Source organism: Oncorhynchus kisutch, linkage group LG16 (assembly GCF_002021735.2).
Source record: "Oncorhynchus kisutch isolate 150728-3 linkage group LG16, Okis_V2, whole genome shotgun sequence".
Taxonomy (NCBI): domain Eukaryota; kingdom Metazoa; phylum Chordata; class Actinopteri; order Salmoniformes; family Salmonidae; genus Oncorhynchus; species Oncorhynchus kisutch.
The window spans coordinates 3,839,295-3,854,294 of NC_034189.2; the positions used below are offsets into that span (position 1 = coordinate 3,839,295).

General features: G+C 46.5%; 1 protein-coding gene across 1 annotated transcript in view; it reads right to left on the bottom strand.

The window, feature by feature from the left end:
- The window catches only part of LOC109884060 (zinc finger protein 827), a 27,081-nt gene that overhangs the window by 5,461 nt on the left and 6,620 nt on the right, over positions 1-15,000 (bottom strand). Inside the window, exons 5-8 of the mRNA XM_031791611.1 lie at positions 12,561-12,809; positions 4,756-4,881; positions 2,258-2,375; positions 796-1,065 (exon numbers count right to left, since the gene is read on the bottom strand). Of these exons, the coding sequence (XP_031647471.1) occupies positions 796-1,065; positions 2,258-2,375; positions 4,756-4,881; positions 12,561-12,809 (763 nt within the window). The remainder of the gene's footprint in view (positions 1-795; positions 1,066-2,257; positions 2,376-4,755; positions 4,882-12,560; positions 12,810-15,000) is intronic.

Here is a 15,000-nt window from a genome sequence, read left to right on the forward strand (position 1 = left end):
GAGAGGAGAGGAGAGGAGAGGAGAGGAGAGGAGAGGAGAGGAGAGGAGAGGAGAGGAGAGGAGGAGGGGTGAGTAGAGGAGATGAGGGGTGAGAGGAGAGGAGAGGAGAGGAGAGGAGAGGAGAGGAGGGGTGAGGAGAGGAGGGGAGGGGTGAGGAGAGGAGGGGTGAGGAGAGGAGAGGAGAGGAAGAGAGGAGGGGTGAGGAGAGGAGAGGAGGGAGGAGAGGAGGGGTGAGGAGAGGAGGGGAGGGGTGAGGAGAGGAGGGGAGGGGAGGAGGAGTGGTGAGGAGAGGAGAGGGGAGGGGAGGAGAGGAGAGGAGAGGAGAGAGGAGGAGAGGAGGAGTGGAGAGAGGAGGAGAGGAGAGGAGTGGAGAGAGGAGGAGAGGAGAGTAGTGGAGAGAGGAGGAGAGGAGCAGAGGAGAGGTAGTAAACGGTTAGGATAGAGGAGAAAGCAGTAAGGTAAGGCAGTAGTATACACTGGTTAACACTCAGCCAGTCAGTCAGATAGTTACTAAGTTAGTTAGTAGTCAGTCAGCTAGTTAGTTTGTTTGTTAATCAGTAGTCAGTCAGTTATCAGTCAGTTTGCTAGTTAGTTAACCAGTAGTCAGTCAGCCAGTTACTTAGTTAGTTAGTTGGTTAGTTACTTAGTTAACCAGTAGTTAGTTAGTTCATTAGTTAGTGAACCAGTAGTTAATCAGTTGGTCAGTTAGTTAGTCAGTTAGTTAATTTTATTGGTTAGTTAACCAGTAGTTAGTTAGTCAGTCTGTCAGTTAGTTAGTTAGTGTTTAACCCTCACCTGAGTTCTCCAGATTGTGGGCTGTCTCTTCCATCAGGTAAGTCTTTGGGGGTGTGGCCTCCCAACAGGTGTGTCTGTAGGTAGTCTTGGCTCGCTGCCTCTCCAAGTGTGTGAGAGCTGGCGTGAGCCCTCATGGCCCGCTCCTCACTGGTGGAGTGATCACACACACTGCAGCGGAGAGTGAACGCATCACGCTCCCATTCGCTGTGCTCCGTCATGTGACCAAGGAACAGGCTCCACCCCTCCAGCTCGAACCCGCACACATGACACCTAAAGGGGAGGGGCAATGATCATCATAGTGTGTGTGAGTTACCTGTAGTAGTAGTTACCTGTAGTAGTAGTTACCTGTAGTAGTAGTCACCTGTAGTAGTAGTTACCTGTAGTAGTAGTTGAAGCGAGTGGTGTGTGTTACCTGTAGTAGTAGTTACCTGTAATAGTAGTTACCTGTAGTAGTAGTTACCTGTAGTAGTAGTTGAAGCAGGTGGTGTGAGTTACCTGTAGTAGTAGTTACCTGTAGTAGTAGTCACCTGTAGTAGTAGTTACCTGTAGTAGTAGTTAGCTGTAGTAGTAGTTACCTGTTGTAGTAGTCACCTGTTGTAGTAGTCACCTGTAGTAGTAGTTACCTGTAGTAGTAGTCACCTGTAGTAGTAGTTGAAGCCAGTGGTGTGTGTTACCTGTAGTAGTAGTTACATGTAGTAGTAGTTACCTGTAGTTGTAGTTACCTGTAGTAGTAGTCACCTGTAGTTGTAGTTGAAGCCAGTGGTGTGTGTTACCTGTAGTAGTAGTTCCCTGTAATAGTAGTTACCTGTAGTAGTAGTTGAAGCAGGTGGTGTGAGTTGCCTGTAGTAGTAGTTACCTGTAGTAGTAGTTACCTGTAGTAGTAGTTACCTGTAGTAGTAGTTACCTGTAGTAGTAGTTGAAGCCAGTGGTGTGAGTTACCTGTAGTAGTAGTTACCTGTAGTAGTAGTTACCTGTAATAGTAGTCACCTGTAGTAGTAGTTGCCTGTAGTAGTAGTAGTCACCTGTAGTAGTAGTTACCTGTAGTAGTAGTTACCTGTAGTAGTAGTTACCTGTAGTAGTAGTTGAAGCCAGTGGTGTGAGTTACCTGTAGTAGTAGTTACCTGTAGTAGTAGTTACCTGCAGTAGTAGTTACCTGTAATAGTAGTCATCTGTAGTAGTAGTTACCTGTAGTAGTAGTAGTCACCTGTAGTAGTAATTACCTGTAGTAGTAGTTACCTGTAGTACTAGTTACCTGTAGTAGTAGTTACCTGTAATAGTGGTTACCTGTAATAGTAGTTACCTGTAGTAGTAGTTACCTGTAGTAGTAGTAGTCACCTGAAGTAGTAGTCACCATAGTAGTCACCTGTAGTAGTAGTCACATGTAGTAGTAGTTACCTGTAGTAGTAGTTACCTGTAATAGTAGTTACCTGTAGTAGTAGTTGTCACCTGTAGTAGTAGTTACCTGTAGTAGTAGTTGAAGCCAGTGGTGTGTGTCTTAGAAGTGTGTGAAGCCAGGTGATGGTTGAGACTCCTCTGACACTGGGCTTGGTACGAGCACACTGGACATCTATACCTACTGACTACTGGGAGAGAGGGAGGAAAGAGGGTGAGAAAAGAGAAAGAGAGAGAGAGTAAGACAGAGAGGGAGGAGGGGTAAGACAGAGAGGGAGGAGGGGTAAGACAGAGAGGGAAGAGGGGTAAGACAGAGAGGGAGGAGAGGTAAGACAGAGAGGGGGAGGAGTAAGACAGAGAGGGAGGAGAGGTAAGACAGAGAGGGGGAGGAGTAAGACAGAGAGGGAGGAGAGGTAAGACAGAGAGGGAGGAGAGGTAAGACAGAGAGGGAGGAGGGGTAAGACAGAGAGGGAGGAGTGGTAAGACAGAGAGGGAGGAGGGGTAAGACAGAGAGGGAGGAGGGGTAAGACAGAGAGGGAGGAGGGGTAAGACAGAGAGGGAGGAGGGGTAAGACAGAGAGGGAGGAGGGGTAAGACAGAGAGGGAGGAGTGGTAAGACAGAGAGGGAGGAGGGGTAAGACAGAGAGGGAGGAGGGGTAAGACAGAGAGGGAGGAGGGGTAAGACAGAGAGGGAGGAGAGGTAAGACAGAGAGGGAGGAGTGGTAAGACAGAGAGGGAGGAGAGGTAAGACAGAGAGGGAGGAGTGGTAAGACAGAGAGGGAGGAGGGGTAAGACAGAGAGGGAGGAGGGGTAAGACAGAGAGGGAGGAGGGGTAAGAGAGAGAGGGAGGAGTGGTAAGACAGAGAGGGAGGAGGGGTAAGACAAAGAGGGAGGAGGAGTAAGACAGAGAGGGAGGAAGGGTAAGACAGAGAGGTAGGAGTGGTAAGACAGAGAGGTAGGAGTGGTAAGACAGAGAGGGAGGAGGGGTAAGACAGAGAGGGAGGAGGGGTAAGACAGAGAGGGAGGAGGGGTAAGACAGAGAGGGAGGAGGGGTAAGACAGAGAGGTAGGAGTGGTAAGACAGAGAGGGAGGAGGGGGTAAGACAGAGAGGGAGGAGGGGTAAGACAGAGAGGGAGGAGGGGTAAGACAGAGAGGGAGGAGGGGTAAGACAGAGAGGGAGGAGGGGTAAGACAGAGATGGAGGAGGAGGGTAAGACAGAGAGGGAGGAGGGGTAAGACAGAGGGAGGAGGGGTAAGACAGAGAGGGAGGAGGGGTAAGACAGAGAGGGAGGAGGGGTAAGACAGAGAGGGAGGAGGGGTAAGACAGAGAGGGAGGAGGGGTAAGACAGAGATGGAGGAGGAGGGGTAAGACAGAGAGGGAGGAGGGGTAAGACAGAGATGGAGGAGGAGGGGTAAGACAGAGAGGGAGGAGGGGTAAGACAGAGAGGGAGGAGGGGTAAGACAGAGAGGGAGGAGGGGGGTAAGACAGAGAGGGAGGAGGGGCAAGACAGAGAGGGGGGGGGGTAAGACAGAGAGGGAGGAGGGGTAAGACAGAGATGGAGGAGGGGTAAGACAGAGAGGGAGGAGGGGTAAGACAGAGAGGTAGGAGTGGTAAGACAGAGAGGGAGGACGGGTAAGACAGAGAGGGAGGAGGGGTAAGACAGAGAGGGAGGAGGGGTAAGACAGAGAGGGAGGAGGGGTAAGACAGAGAGGGAGGAGGGGTAAGACAGAGAGGGAGGAGGGGTAAGACAGAGATGGAGGAGGAGGGGTAAGACAGAGAGGGAGGAGGGGTAAGACAGAGAGGGAGGAGGGGTAAGACAGAGATGGAGGAGGAGGGGTAAGACAGAGATAGAGGAGGAGGGGTAAGACAGAGAGGGAGGAGGGGTAAGACAGAGAGGGAGGAGGGGTAAGACAGAGAGGGAGGAGGAGGGGTAAGACAGAGAGGGAGGAGGGGTAAGACAGAGAGGGAGGAGGGGTAAGACAGAGATGGAGGAGGAGGGGTAAGACAGAGAGGGAGGAGGGGTAAGACAGAGAGGGAGGAGGGGTAAGACAGAGAGGGAGGAGGGGTAAGACAGAGAGGGAGGAGGAGGGGGTAAGACAGAGAGGGAGGAGGGGTAAGACAGAGAGGGAGGAGGGTAAGACAGAGAGGGAGGAGGAGGGGTAAGACAGAGAGGGAGGAGGGTAAGACAGAGAGGGAGGAGGGTAAGACAGAGAGGGAGGAGGAGGGGTAAGACAGAGAGGGAGGAGGGGTAAGACAGAGAGGGAGGAGGGGTAAGACAGAGAGGGAGGAGGGGTAAGGCGGCTTGCGTGAGAACAAATAGGATTAACCTTTAATTTTAGAGCCTGTTATTTGAGCCCTGACCTCTGACCACAGGGTGCTATTTGACCTCTAACCCCACAGGGTGCTATTTGACCTCTAACCCCACAGGGTGCTATTTGACCTCTAACCCCACAGGGTGCTATTTGACCTCTAACCCCACAGGCTTTATTGTTAATGACTCAACCAGTGCCTGTGCCTCATACGGTGCCATATTACCTACATAGGGCCCACAGACAGTGTGTTCGCCTACCGTGCTGTGGTTTGTCTGGGGAGGGTTGAGTAAGGTCCCGCTGGTTCGGGCGGGTAAAGGGCTTCTCCGCCACAGGACTAGAGAAGGATCCGTTTTCTTTCAGCTCGTTGGCTTTGCAGACTTTTTCTGAAGAGAAACAAGAGCCAAATGTTAGTTACCTAGACTGCTGTAGCATTTAGTTACCTAGACTGCTGTAGCATTTCACGCTACATTTAGTTACCTAGACTGCTGTAGCATTTCACAGCTACATTTAGTTACCTAGACTGCTGTAGCATTTCACAGCTACATTTAGTTACCTAGACTGCTGTAGCATTTCACAGCTACATTTAGTTACCTAGACTGCTGTAGCATTTAGTTACCTAGACTGCTGTAGCATTTCACAGCTACATTTAGTTACCTAGACTGCTGTAGCATTTCACAGCTACATTTAGTTACCTAGACTGCTGTAGCATTTCACAGCTACATTTAGTTACCTAGACTGCTGTAGCATTTAGTTACCTAGACTGCTGTAGCATTTAGTTACCTAGACTGCTGTAGCATTTCACAGCTACATTTAGTTACCTAGACTGCTGTAGCATTTAGTTACCTAGACTGCTGTAGCATTTAGTTACCTAGACTGCTGTAGCATTTCACAGCTACATTTAGTTACCTAGACTGCTGTAGCATTTAGTTACCTAGACTGCTGTAGCATTTAGTTACCTAGACTGCTGTAGCATTTCACAGCTACATTTAGTTACCTAGACTGCTGTAGCATTTAGTTACCTAGACTGCTGTAGCATTTAGTTACCTAGACTGCTGTAGCATTTAGTTACCTAGACTGCTGTAGCATTTAGTTACCTAGACTGCTGTAGCATTTAGTTACCTAGACTGCTGTAGCATTTAGTTACCTAGACTGCTGTAGCATTTAGTTATCCTAGACTGCTGTAGCATTTAGTTACCTAGACTGCTGTAGCATTTCACGCTACATTTAGTTACCTAGACTGCTGTAGCATTTAGTTACCTAGACTGCTGTAGCATTTCACGCTACATTTAGTTACCTAGACTTTTGTAGCATTTAGTTACCTAGACTGCTGTAGCATTTAGTTACCTAGACTGCTGTAGCATTTAGTTACCTAGACTGCTGTAGCATTTAGTTACCTAGACTGCTGTAGCATTTCACGCTACATTTAGTTACCTAGACTTTTGTAGCATTTAGTTACCTAGACTGCTGTAGCATTTAGTTACCTAGACTGCTGTAGCATTTAGTTACCTAGACTGCTGTAGCATTTAGTTACCTAGACTGCTGTAGCATTTAGTTACCTAGACTGCTGTAGCATTTCACAGCTACATTTAGTTACCTAGACTGCTGTAGCATTTCACAGCTACATTTAGTTACCTAGACTGCTGTAGCATTTCACAGCTACATTTAGTTACCTAGACTGCTGTAACATTTCACAGCTACATTTAGTTACCTAGACTGCTGTAGCATTTAGTTACCTAGACTCCTGTAGCATTTCACAGCTACATTTAGTTACCTAGACTGCTGTAGCATTTAGTTACCTAGACTGCTGTAGCATTTCACAGCTACATTTAGTTACCTAGACTGCTGTAGCATTTAGTTACCTAGACTGCTGTAGCATTTCACAGCTACATTTAGTTACCTAGACTGCTGTAGCATTTAGTTACCTAGACTGCTGTAGCATTTAGTTACCTAGACTGCTGTAGCATTTCACGCTACATTTTGTGGTATAATTTCGGACACAAATGCTTTAATGACTCTGGGAATGCACCAATAACATTGTGATTAACATTTGATATACACTGAGTGGACAAAACATTAAGAACACCTGTTCTTTCCCTGAGACTGACCAGGTGAACCCAATCAGTGTAGATGTAGGGGAGGAGACGGGGTTAAATAAATATTTTTTAAGCCTTGAGACAATTGAGACATGTATTGTGTATTCAGAGGGGCAATTCAGTTGCCATTCAGAGGGGTGAATGGACAAGACAAAATATTGAAGTACCTTTGAACAGGGTATGGTAATAGGTGCCAGGTGCACCGGGTTGTGTCAAGAACTGCAAAGCTGCTGGGTTTTTCACGCTCAACAGTTTCCTGTGTGTATCAAGAATGGTCCACCACCCAAAGGTCATCCAGACAACTTGGTACAATGTGGGAAGCACTGGAGTCAACATGGACCCAGCATCACTGTGGAACGCTTTCAACACCTTGTAGAGTCCATAACCCGACAAATTGATGCTGTTCTGAGGGCAATATTATGAAGGTGTCCTTAATGTTTTGTACATGCAAGTGTATACTGTGTGTACCTGACAGTTGGTAGAAGGTTCTAGAGTGTAGTAGAAGGCTCTAGAGTGTAGTTGTAGAGTGTCGTAGAAGGCTGTTGAGTGGGGTGGTTGTGCCTGACAGTTGGTAGAAGGTTCTAGAGGGTAGTTAGGTTCTAGAGTGAAGTTAGAAGGTTCTAGAGTGTAGCAAAATTCTTTAGAGTGTGGTGGTTGTATCTGACAGTTGGTAGAAAGTTCTAGAGCAGGGGTGTCAAACATACGGCTCACAGGTGATTTGAATAAAAAACTATTCTAATACAAAATTGCGGGGGAAATGAACTCAATATACTTTAAAATGACTAAAACCAAATCGAAACGGTGTAGAAATTATAATGGACCCTCACTGGACAAAAACATAAATGCAACATGCAACAATTTCAAAGATTTTACTGAGTTATAGTTCATATTAGGAAATCAGTCAATTGAAATAAATTCATTAGGGCCTAATCTATGGATTTCACATGACTGGGAATACAGAAATGAATCTGTTGGTCACAGATTCTCATAGAGTTGATCAGGCTGTTGATTGTGGCCTGTGGAATGTTGTCCCACAAACCTACAGGAGGGTTTCTCTCCAGGAACAGGGTTGGAGTTAAAACCTACAGGAGGGTCTCTCTCCAGGAACAGGGAACAGGGTTGGAGTTAAAACCTACAGGAGGGTTTCTCTCCAGGAACAGGGTTGGAGAGCCCTGTTTTAGAGTGTTGTGGGTACAAAGATCCACTGTCCTGGTTGTTCGGGCTCTGGTCTTGTCCCCCGTATTAATTACTGTCTGGTAATGTGGTCATGTGCAGCAAAGAAAGACCTATCAAAGCTGCAGCTCAGAACAAGAGCAGCACGACTTGTCCTGAACTGCACACAGAGAACTAACACCGTCTTCATGGCTGAGGGTTGAAGAGAAATTAACTACTGGATTTGTGTGTTAAAAAGGCCTAACCACTTGTATAATCTATTAGCATCCACTTGAAACAGACACACAAACCCCATCAGAAACACCACTATTATACACTGAACACAAACCCCATCAGAAACACCACTATAATATACTGAAACACAAACCCCATCAGAAACACCACTATGGGTTTATACACTGAACACAAACCCCATCAGAAACACCACTATGGGTTTATACACTGAACACAAACCCCATCAGAAACACCACTATGGGTTTATACACTGAACACAAACCCCATCAGAAACACCACTATAATACACTGAACACAAACCCCATCAGAAACACCACTATTATACACTGAACACAAACCCCATCAGAAACACCACTATAATACACTGAACACAAACCCCATCAGAAACACCACTATTATACACTGAACACAAACCCCATCAGAAACACCACTATGGGTTTAAACATCTTGAATCACAGCACCTCTCCTCTTTCTAAAGCTCTCATTTAACTGGATATATGAAGTATATGCATAGTGTGTAAATAGTATTTTTGTTGTCTCTTGGTGTCTATAAAATATATAGGTCTTTATTGTGTCCTTGTCTAGAACTGTTCTGTACTGTGTCCTTGTCTATAACTGGTCTTTATTGTGTCCTTGTCTATAACTGGTCTTTATTGTGTCCTTGTCTATAACTGGTCTTTATTTTATTTATTTATTTATTTACCTTTATTTAACCAGGTAGGCAAGTTGAGAACAAGTTCTCATTTACAATTGTGACCTGGCCAAGATAAAGCAAAGCAGTTCGACAGATAAAACGACACAGAGTTACACATGGAGTAAAAACAAACATACAGTCAATAATGCAGTATAAACAAGTCTATATACAATGTGAGCAAATGAGGTGAGAAGGGAGGGTAAAGGCAAAAAAGGCCATGATGGCAAAGTAAATACAATATAGCAAGTAAAATACTGGAATGGTAGTTTTGCAATGGAAGAATGTGCAAAGTAGAAATAAAAATAATGGGGTGCAAAGGAGCAAAATAAATAAATTAATTAAAATTAAATACAGTTGGGAAAGAGGTAGTTGTTTGGGCTAAATTATAGGTGGGCTATGTACAGGTGCAGTAATCTGTGAGCTGCTCTGACAGTTGGTGCTTAAAGCTAGTGAGGGAGATAAGTGTTTCCAGTTTCAGAGATTTTTGTAGTTCGTTCCAGTCATTGGCAGCAGAGAACTGGAAGGAGAGGCGGCCAAAGAAAGAATTGGTTTTGGGGGTGACTAGAGAGATATACCTGCTGGAGCGTGTGCTACAGGTGGGAGATGCTATGGTGACCAGCGAGCTGAGATAAGGGGGGACTTTACCTAGCAGGGTCTTGTAGATGACATGGAGCCAGTGGGTTTGGCGACGAGTATGAAGCGAGGGCCAGCCAACGAGAGCGTACAGGTCGCAATGGTGGGTAGTATATGGGGCTTTGGTGATAAAACGGATTGCACTGTGATAGACTGCATCCAATTTGTTGAGAAGGGTATTGGAGGCTATTTTGTAAATGACATCGCCAAAGTCGAGGATTGGTAGGATGGTCAGTTTTACAAGGGTATGTTTGGCAGCATGAGTGAAGGATGCTTTGTTGCGAAATAGGAAGCCAATTCTAGATTTAACTTTGGGTTGGAGATGTTTGATATGGGTCTGGAAGGAGAGTTTACAGTCTAACCAGACACCTAAGTATTTGTAGTTGTCCACGTATTCTAAGTCAGAGCCGTCCAGAGTAGTGATGTTGGACAGGCGGGTAGGTGCAGGCAGCGATCGGTTGAAGAGCATGCATTTAGTTTTACTTGCATTCAAGAGCAATTGGAGGCCACGGAAGGAGAGTTGTATGGCATTGAAGCTTGCCTGGAGGGTTGTTAACACAGTGTCCAGAGAAGGGCCGGAAGTATACAGAATGGTGTCGTCTGCGTAGAGGTGGATCAGGGACTCACCAGCAGCAAGAGCGACCTCATTGATGTATACAGAGAAGAGAGTCGGTCCAAGAATTGAACCCTGTGGCACCCCCATAGAGACTGCCAGAGGTCCGGACAGCAGACCCTCCGATTTGACACACTGAACTCTATCAGAGAAGTAGTTGGTGAACCAGGCGAGGCAATCATTTGAGAAACCAAGGCTGTCGAGTCTGCCGATGAGGATATGGTGATTGACAGAGTCGAAAGCCTTGGCCAGATCAATGAATACGGCTGCACAGTAATGTTTCTTATCGATGGCGGTTAAGATATCGTTTAGGACCTTGAGCGTGGCTGAGGTGCACCCATGACCAGCTCTGAAACCGGATTGCATAGCAGAAAAGGTATGGTGAGATTCGAAATGGTCGGTAATCTGTTTGTTGACTTGGCTTTCGAAGACCTTAGAAAGGCACGGTAGGATAGATATAGGTCTGTAGCAGTTTGGGTCAAGAGTGTCCCCCCCTTTGAAGAGGGGGATGACCGCAGCTGCTTTCCAATCTTTGGGAATCTCAGACGACACGAAAGAGAGGTTGAACAGGCTAGTAATAGGGGTGGCAACAATTTCGGCAGATAATTTTAGAAAGAAAGGGTCCAGATTGTCTAGCCCGGCTGATTTGTAGGGGTCCAGATTTTGCAGCTCTTTCAGAACATCAGCTGAATGGATTTGGGAGAAGGAGAAATGGGGAAGGCTTGGGCGAGTTGCTGTTGGGGGTGCAGTGCTGTTGTCCGGGGTAGGAGTAGCCAGGTGGAAAGCATGGCCAGCCGTAGAAAAATGCTTATTGAAATTCTCAATTATGGTGGATTTATCAGTGGTGACAGTGTTTCCTATCTTCAGTGCAGTGGGCAGCTGGGAGGAGGTGTTCTTATTCTCCATGGACTTTACAGTGTCCCAGAACTTTTTTGAGTTACTGTTGCAGGAAGCAAATTTCTGCTTGAAAAAGCTAGCCTTGGCTTTTCTAACTGCCTGTGTATAATGATTTCTAGCTTCCCTGAACAGCTGCATATCACGGGGGCTGTTCGATGCTAATGCAGAACGCCATAGGATGTTTTTGTGTTGGTTAAGGGCAGTCAGGTCTGGGGAGAACCAAGGGCTATATCTGTTCCTGGTTCTAAATTTCTTAAATGGGGCATGTTTATTTAAGATGGTTAGGAAGGCATTTAAAAAAAATATCCAGGCATCCTCTACTGACGGGATGAGATCAATATCCTTCCAGGATACCCCGGCCAGGTCGATTAGAAAGGCCTGCTCGCAGAAGTGTTTCAGGGAGCGTTTTACAGTGATGAGTGGAGGTCGTTTGACCGCTGACCCATTACGGATGCAGGCAATGAGGCAGTGATCGTGTTGTGTCCTTGTCTAGAACTGTTCTGTACTGTGTCCTTGTCTAGAACTGTTCTGTACTGTGTCCTTGTCTAGAACCGTTCTGTACTGTGTCCTTGTCTAGAACTGTTCTGTACTGTGTCCTTGTCTAGAACTGTTCTGTACTGTGTCCTTGTCTAGAACTGTTCTGTACTGTGTCCTTGTCTAGAACTGTTCTGTACTGTGTCCTTGTCTATAACTGTTCTGTACTGTGTCCTTGTCTATAACTGTTCTGTATTGTGTCCTTGTCTAGAACTGTTCTGTACTGTGTCCTTGTCTAGAACTGTTCTTTATTGTGTCCTTGTCTAGAACTGTTCTGTACTGTGTCCTTGTCTAGAACTGTTCTGTACTGTGTCCTTGTCTAGAACTGTTCTGTACTGTGTCATGTATTCGTATGGTTCATGTGGACCCCAGGAATAGTAGCTGCTGCATGTGCGGTAGCCAATAGGCGATCCTGATGAACTAAACCTGACAGTTGGTAGAAGGTTCTAGAGTGTTGGTAGAAGGTTCTAGAGGGTTATGGGTACCTGATAGTTGGTAGAAGGTTCTAGAGTGTTGGTAGAAGGTTCTAGAGTGTTGGTACCTGACAGTTGGTAGAAGGTTCTAGAATGTTGTGGGTACCTGACAGTTGGTAGAAGGTTCTAGAATGTTGTGGGTACCTGACAGTTGGTAGAAGGTTCTAGAGTGTTGTGGGTACCTGACAGTTGGTAGAAGGTTCTAGAGTGTTGGTAGAATGTTTTAGATGGTTGTGTGTACCTGACAGTTGGTAGAAGGTTCTAAAGTGTTGCGAGAAGGTTCTAGAGTGTTGTGGATACCTGACAGTTGGTAGAAGGTTCTAGAATGTTGTGGGTACCTGACAGTTGGTAGAAGGTTCTAGAATGTTGTGGGTACCTGACAGTTGGTGAAAGTCTCTAGAGTTTTGTGGGTATCTGACAGTTGGTGGAAGTTTATAGAGTGTTATGGGTATCTGACAGTTGGTGGAAGGTTCTAGAGAGTTGTGGGTACCTGACAGTTGGTGAAAGGCTCTAGAGTGTTGTGGGTAACTGACAGTTGGTAGAAGGTTCTAGAAAGTTGTGGGTACCTGACAGTTGGTGAAAGGCTCTAGAGTGTTGTGGGTACCTGACAGTTGGTAGAAGGTTCTAGAGAGTTGTGGGTACCTGACAGTTGGTGAAAGGTTCTAGAGTGTTGTGGGTACCTGACAGTGGGTGAAAGGTTCTAGAGTGTTGTGGATACCTGACAGTTGGTAAAGGAGAGCAGAGGCCATTTTGACTGAGATGTCCTGGGAGAAGAGATCTCTCTGGAACAGATCCTGGTCTTCTTTAGGAAGGAGAGGTGGAGGGGGTGTCTTCTCACCCCTCCCCCCCACTCGCTCCCCTGGGGGCAGGATAGGGGCAGGTGTCACGCTGGGGGTCAGGGGGTCAATCTCCATAGGCTCCTCCTCCTCTTTCACCTTTAAACCCTGGACCACCACTTCCTGCTTCTCTGTGATTGGTGGAAGAGGGAGGAGGAGCAAGCATAAGGGACAGGGAGTCTATGTGTGTGTTATACAGTATGTGGACACCTGCTCGTCCAACATCTCATTCCAAAATCATGGGCATTAATATGGAGTTGCTGCTATAACAGCCTCCACTCTTCTGGGAAGGCTTTCCACTAGATGTTGGAACATTGCTGCTATAACAGCATCCACTCTTCTGGGAAGGCTTTCCACTAGATGTTGGAACATTGCTGCTATAACAGCATCCACTCTTCTGGGAAGGCTTTCCACTAGATGTTGGAACATTGCTGCTATAACAGCCTCCACTCTTCTGGGAAGGCTTTCCACTAGATGTTGGAACATTGCTGCTATAACAGCCTCCACTCTTCTGGGAAGGCTTTCCACTAGATGTTGGAACATTGCTGCTATAACAGCCTCCACTCTTCTGGGAAGGCTTTCCACTAGATGTTGGAACATTGCTGCTATAACAGCCTCCTCTCTTCTGGGAAGGCTTTCCACTAGATGTTGGAACATTGCTGCTATAACAGCCTCCACTCTACTGGGAAGGCTTTCCACTAGATGTTGGAACATTGCTGCTATAACAGCCTCCACTCTTCTGGGAAGGCTTTCCACTAGATGTTGGAACATTGCTGCTATAACAGCCTCCTCTCTTCTGGGAAGGCTTTCCACTAGATGTTGGAACATTGCTGCTATAACAGCCTCCACTCTTCTGGGAGGCTTTCCACTAGATGTTGGAACATTGCTGCTATAACAGCCTCCTCTCTTCTGGGAAGGCTTTCCACTAGATGTTGGAACATTGCTGCTATAACAGCCTCCACTCTTCTGGGAAGGCTTTCCACTAGATGTTGGAACATTGCTGCTATAACAGCCTCCTCTCTTCTGGGAAGGCTTTCCACTAGATGTTGGAACATTGCTGCTATAACAGCCTCCACTCTTCTGGGAAGGCTTTCCACTAGATGTTGGAACATTGCTGCTATAACAGCCTCCTCTCTTCTGGGAAGGCTTTCCACTAGATGTTGGAACATTGCTGCTATAACAGCCTCCACTCTACTGGGAAGGCTTTCCACTAGATGTTGGAACATTGCTGCTATAACAGCCTCCACTCTTCTGGGAAGGCTTTCCACTAGATGTTGGAACATTGCTGCTATAACAGCCTCCACTCTTCTGGGAAGGCTTTCCACTAGATGTTGGAACATTGCTGCTATAACAGCCTCCACTCTTCTGGGAAGGCTTTCCACTAGATGTTGGAACATTGCTGCTATAACAGCCTCCACTCTTCTGGAAAGGCTTTCCACTAGATGTTGGAACATTGCTGCTATAACAGCCTCCACTCTTCTGGGAAGGCTTTCCACTAGATGTTGGAACATTGCTGCTATAACAGCCTCCTCTCTTCTGGGAAGGCTTTCCACTAGATGTTGGAACATTGCTGCTATAACAGCCTCCACTCTTCTGGGAAGGCTTTCCACTAGATGTTGGAACATTGCTGCTATAACAGCCTCCACTCTTCTGGGAAGGCTTTCCACTAGATGTTGGAACATTGCTGCTATAACAGCCTCCACTCTTCTGGGAAGGCTTTCCACTAGATGGTGGAACATTGCTGCTATAACAGCCTCCACTCTTCTGGGAAGGCTTTCCACTAGATGTAGGAACATTGCTGCTATAACAGCCTCCACTCTTCTGGGAAGGCTTTCCACTAGATGTTGGAACATTGCTGCTATAACAGCCTCCACTCTTCTGGGAAGGCTTTCCACTAGATGTTGGAACATTGCTGCTATAACAGCCTCCTCTCTTCTGGGAAGGCTTTCCACTAGATGTTGGAACATTGCTGCTATAACAGCCTCCACTCTACTGGGAAGGCTTTCCACTAGATGTTGGAACATTGCTGCTATAACAGCCTCCACTCTTCTGGGAAGGCTTTCCACTAGATGTTGGAACATTGCTGCTATAACAGCCTCCACTCTTCTGGGAAGGCTTTCCACTAGATGTTGGAACATTGCTGCTATAACAGCCTCCACTCTTCTGGGAAGGCTTTCCACTAGATGTTGGAACATTGCTGCTATAACAGCCTCCACTCTTCTGGGAAGGCTTTCCACTAGATGTTGGAACATTGCTGCTATAACAGCCTCCACTCTTCTGGGAAGGCTTTCCACTAGATGTTGGAACATTGCTGCTATAACA